This window comes from Diadema setosum, chromosome 8 (genome assembly GCF_964275005.1).
Source record: "Diadema setosum chromosome 8, eeDiaSeto1, whole genome shotgun sequence".
Lineage (NCBI taxonomy): Eukaryota > Metazoa > Echinodermata > Echinoidea > Diadematoida > Diadematidae > Diadema > Diadema setosum.
The window spans coordinates 19,992,031-20,004,296 of NC_092692.1; the positions used below are offsets into that span (position 1 = coordinate 19,992,031).

General features: G+C 37.8%; 1 protein-coding gene across 1 annotated transcript; it reads left to right on the forward strand.

Moving 5' to 3' along the window:
- The first annotated feature begins 1,570 nt into the window (after positions 1-1,570).
- LOC140232138 (protein rolling stone-like) lies at positions 1,571-4,817 on the forward strand. The gene is made up of 3 exons (XM_072312284.1): positions 1,571-1,660; positions 2,263-2,488; positions 4,327-4,817. The coding sequence occupies exons 1-3, from the start codon at positions 1,571-1,573 to the stop codon at positions 4,815-4,817; spliced, it is 807 nt and encodes a 268-aa protein (XP_072168385.1).
- The last annotated feature ends 7,449 nt before the right edge of the window (positions 4,818-12,266 follow it).

The following is a 12,266-nucleotide window of genomic DNA, read 5'->3' on the forward strand; positions in this document are numbered from 1 at the left end:
ACAATCGTAATCTATGGTTGAAAAAGAAAGGTACGGTTTAAAGGCTCTCATCTCTCAATATCTAAAAACCCCAATCGTAGCCATAATACATAGAACTCTTGGCACAAGATCAAGAGCTTTCGAGCTGGATGAATAGGAGCATAATGACCAATAATGAACATGTGGAAATACATCCAAATACATCCGATCGGTAGATGTAGAATGCCTCTACTGACTTAACCACGTTATGCGACTTGTACAAACTTTTCATCTAGACAACTCTATAACTTGACAATATACATGCTCACACACTTTGATTCGGGTATACAAACAGTGAAAATGTAAAAACCAATTTACGTAATTGAAATCATATTTAGCTTACATACATTGAATCTTCCAATGAGTTACGGAAGATTCCATAAAATGAATCTCTCAATGAGTTACGGGTGACTTTACGGGTGACTTCCTTCTAATATTGTGTACTTATATGTGAGCATTATGTATATTATTTTGCATTACTTTATATGGAAATAAAATCATTTTGAATTGATTTGAATTGGATTGAATTGAATTGAATAATTAAATTGAATTGAATTGAAGAGAATATATTTGAGGATTCTAGTTGTTAAAAAAAAAAACATCTGAGGCAATTGACGATTAAAAAAAAATTCTCGTTATATCACGAGTATATGTAAAGACTCTTTAAGTGAAATTGAACATAGTAATAATGGTCATTCAAAATATTGAAAACTGATATTTGAGCTCCAATGTTGAAACCATGCTCCAAACCGTTGGATGTTTTATGAAAGAGAGGGAAAGAGAGAGGTAGAGAGAGGTAGAGAGAGAGAGAGAGAGAGAAAGAGACAGAAAGAGAGAGATAAGGGGAGAGATAAATTAGATAATTTGTATACTAGATCTTTATCATTTAATTTGGGTTTGGTACTGAGAGTCCGCCCTCTGCTCTAAGGCGTATTTCTGAATGCTTCAGGAGGACTCATTTTCATTCTTTGAGGCTATAAACAGGAGTCTGAACTGCATACCATCCGTAATAATTGCCGGGTACAAATTGCACTTGCGGTTCAAAGTGCGACGGTTGTATTTGTTTGTTGATCATTAAGTAATCCAGCTAAGACTTGACGCTAATGCTCTAAAATGGACTGTGATGGACTTTATCTTCACGTCAAGCAGCATACATCCACGTCGTTTCATGCCTACGAATGACAAGATTGCTACCGTTTAGGGAGAGCTCTGTGAATTTGACTTCAGCAATCGTTGACAATTAAAACACCTTTGGCTTGTAAATGTTTCAGATCAAGTATATCTTGACATCAGATATAGTCAAAGGCTAGTGATATAGAAACATTCCATGTCCGTAAGGCGAAGTGTGAATGAGACTGGCACATGGTCCAATCATGGCCGCAGCAAACTCGACCACAGACCTTGGAGGACGGCACTTGGTATTCCTTCGTCATGAGATTTTATTTTGAAGACGCGGCTGTCTAACTTCATTTCTGGACGCAATACTCACAGAAATCATACCTGGGACTCCCATTATTTTTTTCGGCAGTAAAGTAATGTACACGGTACCAACATGGTCAATAAATGCAAGGAGTGCTGCACCATTTCTCTGAGGGATTTCGGCTTGTCCTCGACCAACTTTGAAGACTTGACACGGGACCAGGTAATATGATCCATTGATTAACATTTTGGTATGTGTTGCCAACTCGGCCTCGTTTTATCGAGAAAATTAGCATGCATTTGCATAACACAGTTAAGCATTGGCCATTGGCGGGATTGATATGCAAACTGTTGATTAGCTTGTCGTTTCCATGGCTACTGCAATAATCATGATATTGCATTGTTGTCATCCACATTGGACTTGGGGGAAAAAGGCGCACAGAAAGTGTAGTTCCCGATTCATAAAAAATACGGATAAGGAATGCTTATACTGGTGTCATTAGACCTAGCATAAACAGATAGACTCAGAAATACACAGACGTCACACAAAATGCACACCTACAAACACTTCCATGCGCAAAAACACACCAATCGCATACAGATGCACATACAGTGTACTGACCTCGTGATTTTCACTTTTATACTCTGATATCTACCTATTCTGTTTATTACAATCGTATCTGTACAGTCAATACGAACAGATCAATATTCTTTGTATGGGTGTTACCTTCTGCTTTTTGATTTGTGAGGTGGTTTCATGATTATGGGAACATCTACACTCAACATAACTCAAACCAAATAAAAATCATTTTGTCGCTTTGTCAGTGGGCCCTTCACTGGATAGTCCTCCTCATCTACCGGATAGTAGTTACCGGATACTTCTTCGGATATGAGCTTTACCTATGGATTAAGGTGCTCGACATTAGATTCTACATCTACATGACCGACTGGACATACACGGTTTTCGTGATCTACCATGTCTTTGCGCTGACGAATTTGGTGGCAGACATCATCCTCAAGAAATATCTCGTGACGCGAGAGGCAACGAGTGGTAAATATCAAACCATTCCTTTGAATATTGTTTCCTGACATTCACTATGTATAATTTACACACACACACACACACACACACACACACACACACACACACACACACACACATTATATACACACACACACACACACACACACACACACAATATATATATATATATATATATATATATATATATATATATATACATATATATATATCCCAAAACTTTTGATCGTTGCACCAAATTTTCAACGAATCATGGGGTTTTCTCTTTTTCTTCTTCCAAAACCTTGAAGAAGACGTGTGATGCGTCCTAAAGTTTGGTGCAACGATAAATAGTTGTTGGACGGTAATAATGTATTAACCTCTCCTTTTCATCTTTTCTGCACTGGAGCCAACACATGGACTAATGATTCTCATTATGCATTATGTACATACACTCTATATTCTCACTTGTCAACCTTGCTTGTGTCGCTCCCTTACTATCTCCCTCCCCCCTCTCTCTCTCTCTCTTTATTTTTAATAGACATCCTAGGCTATCGTTGAGTTTGACTGTTACTATGTTGTTTGCTCTTGATGAGGGCATTGCTATAAACCCTTAGTGTGCCACATTTAATCTGCCCATAGGTTTGTGTGTGAAATTTGTGCCATTTTGACTCGTTAGCACAGAAAGGTTTAACCTCTGATTTTTACCCAAGTCATAGGCCTCGACTTCACTCTACCATTATTATCTAATTTTTGTATTTCATAAACTTAGTTGTTACAAGAACATAATAGTAGATCGTCTTGTCTGAAATTACATAGGTATCCTGATCTGTGAACTGAAGGTTTCCATTCTGCCATCTCTTGATCTTTGAAATTCGTTTTGTTGTTGTTGTTTGATGTTTTAAAATATGCACGTCGGTACAATGTATTTGCAAGTTTTAAAGGAATAAAATTATATCAATTTTACGAAACATCACATTCGTACTTCACTAGTCTCAGAGTAAACAGCAATTGGCTGCATAGATACATAGAGTGTCTCTGGCCACCTTAACACATTAGTATATGGTGGCTGTTTTGGAGAACGCTCTAATAGTTTCCAAGAAATCGCTTCTTATCTTGGACGAGAACTAAATTTATCAAGCAGACATCAAAATGATAAGTCTGCCAGGGGAATGAGAGAACATCACCATTCTTGTAGGCTTTATCTGTATCTATATCTATATCTATACATCTATATATTTGTCTATATCTATATCTGTATCTATATCTATATCTATATCTATACATCTATATCTTTGTCTATATCTATATCTGTATCTATATCTATATCTATATCTATACATCTATATCTTTGTCTATATCTATATCTGTATCTATATCTATATCTATACATCTATATATTTGTCTATATCTATATCTGTATCTATATCTATATCTATATGTACACCTATATCTATTCTATACGTATATCTATATCTCTACCCATGCCTATATCTCTATGTGAATTCATTTTCACCCACTTACTTGGAACATGTTCGAACACTTTTGAACATGTTTATACCATCTTTTTATGGCAAGGACAAGAATATCTATTTCAAAAGAATTATATTCACAAACTGACGTCACTGTATTGTCATCTAATCTGCATACCTTGCTATAGTGTGATATGTAGAAAAATGTAATAGATTTTGAATTTGATGTGATTTGATATAAATGTACTAACATGATTAAAGTACGCTCTTCTAGACCTGCAGAAAGAAAGAAAAGAAAGAAAACTGAACCCCAAAACAATGACAAAAAGCATATAACCATATTGAATTAATGAATATGTAAAATATTGTTTTCAATGCTCTGTTGTTCCTTCATAGTGTTCCGGGTGCGTTACATGGTCCAGTGGCTCCTGTACAATGTGGTGCAGACATGGACGATGTTAGTACTCGTAGTATTTTGGGGCGCCCTCTTCGATCCAGCTTACGTCGACTGGTTATTCGACCTCACGTGTCACCTCTTTCCAGGAGTCTTCAGTCTCATCGAGCTCGGTCTCGTCGCCACGCCCTGCCGTGTGGCACAGGTGGTGTACCCTGCCACCTACGGCATCATCTACCTCACCTTCACGCTCATCTACTGGGCCACAGGGCATCCGCCCATCTATTCGATTCTTGACTACAGCGGCAACCCCGGGGTGGCGGCCGGGTCCATTGCCGGCATGGCGGCATTTATCTTCATATACCACATGCTCATCGTCTGGGGGTTGACGAAACTCAGGGTTCGAGTGGCGAGGAGGTTCAACCGCTTCCCCCGAAACTCAGAAAGACGTACGGATATCCTGCAGACAGAACTAATCGACATTGTTTTATGAAGAGTTGTATAGTTATGTCATCAGTACTTTTTGTAGAAACTATTGCAAAGCGTATTCACATTGGTATTTGTTCCTAGAACCCGCTGTTACAAGCTTTGCTCTTACGGTTGATTCATGTTTCACATCTTACTGAGAAAAGCAACCTTTCTAGTCACAATCCACCGTACTTTATATTTTTTATCTTTCTTGTTTGTATTTTGTTTTGGTTATATGTCTAACATCAATGTCAAGTGAAATACGAAAATAAACGTGTTTTAACTGTTCACCGTGTCTCGAGTGTAAGACCGGTGCGGTTTTAGTAATTCAATTAAATTCACAAAGAGCAATGCCAAGCGCCACACACCTAATACGATCAATCAATTTGTTCTTGATTTTGTATGTTCCTCGGTTTAGAAAAATCAAACGGCCTTATATTTATAAGTTCCTTAACAATGCATTGAAACATCAAGGGCTAGTTTTGCCATTTTTCAAAATCCGTTCTGTACCAGAGACTTCGGACAATGTGTACAAGGCCATGGGGTTTTCTGAACTTATCGAAGCATACGAAGGGTTGATTAGCGTCGGATGTGATTCGCGTCATTTGTCGAGGGATGATCGTTGGTGTTGCGTTGCTGTGTGTATTTTGAAACGAATAAATCACTATCTTAATATCAGCAGTGCCCTAATCGTCATGAACTTGAAACAGTTATTAGACAGCGAATAAACAAAACATACGCTTAGACAGCCCCCCCTTTTTGTGTTCCTGTTAGTGAACTAAATTCTGTTATGACACTGCTGTAGAATCAACTTTCACATTTCAGACTTTGTAAACCTTCCATGGTTATGATTGACACGTATGGAAAATAACAATACCTGAGATTCAACTTGAGTTGAGTTTTGTCATTCTGTTTTACTTTTCTAGCTTTCGTTCCCTCTACCAATATACTGTAAAATATAGTTTATAAAAAAAAAAAAAATCCCTGCTATGACCAAGCGGGTAGTTATGCGTACAGTGGACAATCTTTGCACTTACATGTAGTGTGTCATGTATACTGATTTTTTTTTTTTTTTTTTTTGGGGGGGGGGGAGAGGGAGAGAGATAAAAAGGGAGATCGCGCATTAAATACAAATTTATTGCTTAGAATTGGATATATCAAAGCTTATCGATGCGACTAGTAGTAGGTCTGCATTGCATTATTGATAGAGTCTATATAACGTAACTTTTCTGCTAATCATCATCTTGGCTGCATAGTACCTTGGTAAACAAAATAATGATTTGATAGTCTTGCGCATTCCTCTTGTCTGAAGATTAAAGACGCAGAATATACAGTTTCTGCGTAAACGATACTTCGTATTTGAAACAACCCGAGACAACGTGACAAAATTTATCTATTCATATTAATGATTTGTTGTTGTTGTTGTTTACATCGAGTTGTTGTAATTGTTATTGCAAGTGATTGACAAAATAATTTCCCTTCGTCGATGTAAATAGGCAGCGAGTCATGGAAGCATGGACAGACAGACTCGGGTAGGCCTACGACCACCTGATTGCTAGACACACGTCATCCCTATCATAAAGACTATAATACTGAACTTAATTTGAATGAATAATTAATTGACATGAACAAATAATGAATATTCATAAGCATGCAGTACGCGCTGCTATGGGGGATGAGAACTATCGCTGGCTATTGAGCAGAAGCTTGGTCAGTGCACATGGCGCCTGTCTAGCAATCGAGAGGTCGTGGATTCGAACCCCACCCTAGTATTATGTATGCCCATGGTTTCTAATCATGGCTATTGCTCTAAGCACTGAATAATCGTGCTTACACCGACGAAGAGTAATTTGTCAATCAGCTGCAATCACACACACGCACACACACGCACACACACACACACACACACACGCACACACAAACACATGCGCGCACACACATTCAAATTACCTAAGCGTAATAGAAATACATAGACGTTATGAAATATAATTTTCACTCAGTCATACCATGGCCGACTTCAGTATCCCCTCCATAAACTCGCGGAATGAAATCTTGAATGAAATTCTTGAATGTTTGAGTAGGAAGCCCATAGTTATGCAATTAACTGTTAATCAGTGATTTATATACAATAGAGGAAAAACAAAACAAGAGCTTGTGTAACGTTACGTTTTGTAAACAAGATATGATTTATCAGATCAAAAATCAGATATAATCACTCAGGATGGACCATGTTTGGTCTAGTTATCACTCAGATTATAATTTGTTTTAAAAGATAACGTTCGGTCCAAGCAGAAGGACGTTTGTATATGATCCCTCTGAAGTGGAATTCAGATACTTGACCTTCAAAGATGTAGCAAGTTTTGCAAGTTTTATATATTTTCTGATACGGATTGATTGCCTGCATGAATGAATTATCCAAGCATAACTTATTAGAGCCCTTACCACGCCAATATTGTTTCATCCAGCTCAAGAGCAGTGTTGTTGGTCACGTGTACGCTAGTCGCTGATAATAGTAATAATAGTGAGACTCTTGTAGAGCGCACATTTCTACCTAAAAAAGATACTCAAGGCGCTATAGAACAGAGTACATATTGTGTCACGTTACAACAGTATCACAGAAAATAATAAGACAATAAACCAACAAACAATATATACGTACACATACATTACATACAGGCATACAATATTGTCAATTCAAATTAAAAATATACGTCTTGAGATTCTTTTTGAAACTATCAATGGAAGATGCTTCTCTAAGAGATTTTGGTAGGCCATTCCATAGTTTTGGGCCCATATATGAAAAAGCCCGATCCCCCCAATTATGCTTGATTCGAGGTACCTGTAATTTTAGCGAGTTTGATGAACGTAGATTACGTGGTGGTTGGTGAAGATGAAGAGTATTTTGAAGGTAGACAGGGGCAAATTTGCGCAATGTACGGTAAACAAGAAGAAGAATCTTGAAGTTAATACGTTTTTCAACAGGAAGCCAATGTAGGGACCGAAGTATTGGGGTAGTATGCACAGTTTTCTTCTTGAAAGTAAGTAATCTAGCGGCACAATTCTGAAGACGTTGCAGTTTACTGAGTTCTTTTTGTGGAAGACTGCAAAACAGAGAATTGCAGAAATCTAGACGAGACGAAATAAGAGCATGCATCAGTTTTTTCTGCTGCTGATCTAGTTAAATATCTCCGAATTGAGCCCAGGTTACGCAAATGAAATCGTACAGATTGGGATACATATAAAATGTGGTCTTTGAATGTCAGATTTGCATCATAAACAACACCAAGATTACGAACTTTGTTCGAAGGCTTGATATTACTATTGCCGATTCTAACAAAACATGTATCAGAATTCACCTTAGACAACATCTGTTTGGATCCTATCAGAATAAATTCTGACTTACTGTCATTAAATTTGAGACCATTTCTTTCCATCCATGCCTTAACATCATCAATACATAATTCCAATCGTTTTACAGCTTCAGTGAGTTCAGTCCTGGTTGGTGAAAAGGATACAAATATTTGTATATCATCTGCATAACAGTGATACTGAATGTCGTGTCTTTCAAAAATGTGTCTAATCCTTGAAAGATATAGTGAGAATAGAAGTGGTCCACCTACAGACCCTTGCGGGACTCCGCAAGTAAGTGCAGCCGGATCAGAGTTACTGTCATTGATCTTAACATATTGTGAACGGCTGGCAAGGTAAGATTGAAACCACTCTAATGCAAGTCCTGTGACACCAACAGATCTGAGAGTCTGGGTGAGAATGGAATGGTCAACAGTATCAAAAGCTGCCGACATATCAAGTAAAACAACAGCAGTGATATTCCCAGCATCCATTTGTCTCAAACATTGATCAGTTAGGTCAGTAAGTAATGTCTCTACACTATGATCAGGGCGATACGCTGATTGGTGACTATCAAGAAAATCATTTTCCTGCAAGTAGTCTCGTAGGCGTGAAAAGGAAACACGTTCCATAACTTTGCTAACAAATGGCAGGTGTGAAATTGGTCGATAATTGTTTAACATGTTCTTATCTAAATGAGGTCTTTTGAGGGTTGGAAATATCACCGCTGTTTTCAATTCATTTGGCACAACACCTGCTGCAAAACTGCCATTTATTATGCTCGTAATGGCAGGGGCAGTCGCTGATACACATTTTTTTATCAGATCCGTACAAAAAGGGTCTAATTCACATGACTTATTTGGAGACTTCATAATCATATTCTTAACCTCAGTTACAGACGTTGGATTTAGTGAGTCTAATTTTGAAGTAGTTGCAACTTCAGCTTCACTTTTAATCACACTGACACATGGTAAGGATAAGCGTATATTCGCTATCTTATCAACGAAAAACCGATTAAACTCGTTAGCCAACTCTTTGTCAGAATCATGCTCAGGTAGAGGGGATGTTTGTTTTCTGCCAAGAAGCTTGTTTACAACCTGAAAGAGTTTCTTCGTGTCTTTACCACAGTCATTAACTTGTTTAGAGTGATATTCAGTTTTCGCTTTCCTGAGTAGTGAACGGACATACTGACGTTGTTTACAATACAACTGCCTATCAATCTCTAACAACGATTTCCTCCATTTTCTTTCTAATTGCCTTCGACGCAGTTTCGCACTTGCAATTTCTTCATTGTACCATTGAGTGTTTGGGCGAAGGGTAATACAGCGCTTCTGGATAGGGGCGTACTTGTCCAGAACCATCGACAAAGTAGAGTTATAATTGCTAATAGCTTTTTCAACATTTTCAGCACTTGAGCAAATAAAAGGCATAGATTCCATCATCGGATCTTCACGCAGCATACCAACGTTGATTGATCGCACTTTCCGGGTTGATATCATTTTCTTGTAGGAGATTTTGACAGGAGTGTTGATTTCACACATTATGGCAGCGTGGTCAGAGATGCCCTCACCATGGAGCTACTAAGTAGCTCCATGCCCTCACAGACCCTGATATTTTGGACGGTTGTCACATCATCTTGCCTTGTCATGAGCAAATCAAGTATATGCCCTCGGGAATGGGTGGCTTCTTGTATATGCTGCTGAAGATTATGACTAGCCATCAGATCTGTGAACTTCTTGGTATTAGGCGAAGGTAGATCCATCTGAATGTTGAAATCACCTGATACTATGAGGTCACTTCTCCATGGAAGTTGTTCATCCAAAAGAGTAGAAAATTCTTCAAGGAAATCTTTGAATTGGTTTGGATTAGGAGGTCTATATACTATCATTAGGTGAACATTCCTTGTCTTATGCAGAATTTCAATCTGGATCAACTCGAAGGTGTTATAGTTGCATGAAGAGCTGATGATTTCATGTTCCAGATTGCTCCGGATGAGTACTGCAACACCGCCGCCTCTCTTGTGCTTACGTGGAACATGTCGGAATAAAAATCCACTTGGAGTAAGAAGACCAACCGTAGCAACATCATCTGGCGACAGCCACGTTTCGCATACACCAATGACATGAAGATCATTCTCAGTTGCAAAATCAATGAAATCTGCAGGTTTATTTTTCAGTGATCTTGCATTCATCATGCAGAAGGAGATATTCTTTGTTGACTGAGGACGCAGAAATTTTTTCTCATGACATTGCTCAGTACTTTGCTTTGCTGTGGAATTGGATGTACTAGAGGCAGGAGAACTTGTCTGCTGGTGAGTCATATAGTGCCTATTCAATCTGTTTATACTTTTTCCTCCACAATAAGGCTTTCCTTTCCTTGTAATACCGAGACCAGTTATTATATCCAAAATATTATCATCCAGTTTACACCGTTTTCCTGTGGTAGAAGGTGCTAACGATCGCAGGGTGTTGCAGTCATAGGTTTGGCAGGCAGTAGGTGTAGGTAATTCACTCGGCGTATACCTTCTATCAAGGGGCCCAGGATTAGGACTGACATCTCCTGATAACAGGAGTGAGATGCGATGGGCTGCTATAGAATTACTGTAATAAGGAATAGCAGCTCCGCAGTATTTTTGTCTCACGGTATGTGTACGCGCATTGCATAGAGATAAGCGTGCATGAAGTACAAGGTTTCCATGTTCAATGCATAATAAGCCAATTCGGGGTTCCACTTTGACCATGAACAGAAAAAGGTCATTTGTACCAGCAGAGTATGTTGGTTTTTAAATTCATCTGTGATGTAATGATTATTCAAGTAATCCTTATAAGTGGTGCTTGCCATCACATCCACCTGATAGCAAAATTAGTAATTGGCAATACCAATAGAAAATGATTGTTAATCCATCCAAAGCTGATTGTTAATCCATTAGATGCTTTCCAAAGTGCCAGTTGATGGATCATTCTGGTCACATTGTCTACGCAAGTTAATCCTTTGTTTGAACATGACTGATGAATTCCATAATTGTTACATCGGCCAAGCTAATGCATTTTGTTGCTTGAAAACTGATGGAGTGCCTAATCAATTACTGAGAAAGAAGAAAGGTCATTGTACCCATGTACACATGAGCTAACCTCGAACTGGCTTATTGGAGGTTGACAAAGGCAGCGGTTGAATGGAAGAATGACACCTCCTGCCTCCTCGATCATTCTGACATATATATTTGTGAAGTGACTTTACTGTTATATATGTGTGTGTGTGTGTGTGTCATGGACATCTGTGAATTATTTCTATGGAGTCTACAAATCTCTGTATAGATACACACTTTGCTTGTTTTGGTTTGTTTTGCTTTGTTTCGGTTAATATACAAGACGTACAATATCAATGAGGCGCCAATTGTAGCAAACGAGTGAACACATATAGTAATATAAATATGTATATATACACATATATATTATATATATACATATTACCCTCACAAACACATGTACATATAATACACCGTATATGTTTACATTAATTTATTGTGCATCCTATAGCTGGATATTATGTATCAGTCTACTTTGTTATATGTGAAGTATTTTCATTGAGAAATGATAAAATAAATTGAAAACATACAGATTACACTAGTAGCAAAAATCTGTGATTTTTTGAAGTACCTCAATATGCAAGTTTGATAAATCTATCACACCACTTTTTGATTTCTCTATTTAAAGATATTCATGTTCTTTTTTCCACTTTTCAAAGCAAAAGGTATCATTGTGAAATAATTGTGATTATCGATATGCTCCTGCACAAGCTCAGTGATTTTCTCTGTTCACCTTTTGTATGATGAAGATGGTGACTGCCAAATTGATCAAGCCTGAAACAGGTATTAATTTTGTCAACATTAACTTTGATCATTCTAATAATCCTAATGAAACTTTCTATGGCTAATTAATTACATTAAGTAGTACATCTCTTTCAAATTATCATAATATTAAGATGAAAACATTTCCTATTTACATGCTTTTAGAGTATTTGAAAGACAGACATTCTGGGACTAGAATCCATATATCTCATGTAGAAAGGACGGCAGTGCTCGGTACTTTTTGCATCCAAGTATGATAATTTGCCTGAAGAGAAATGC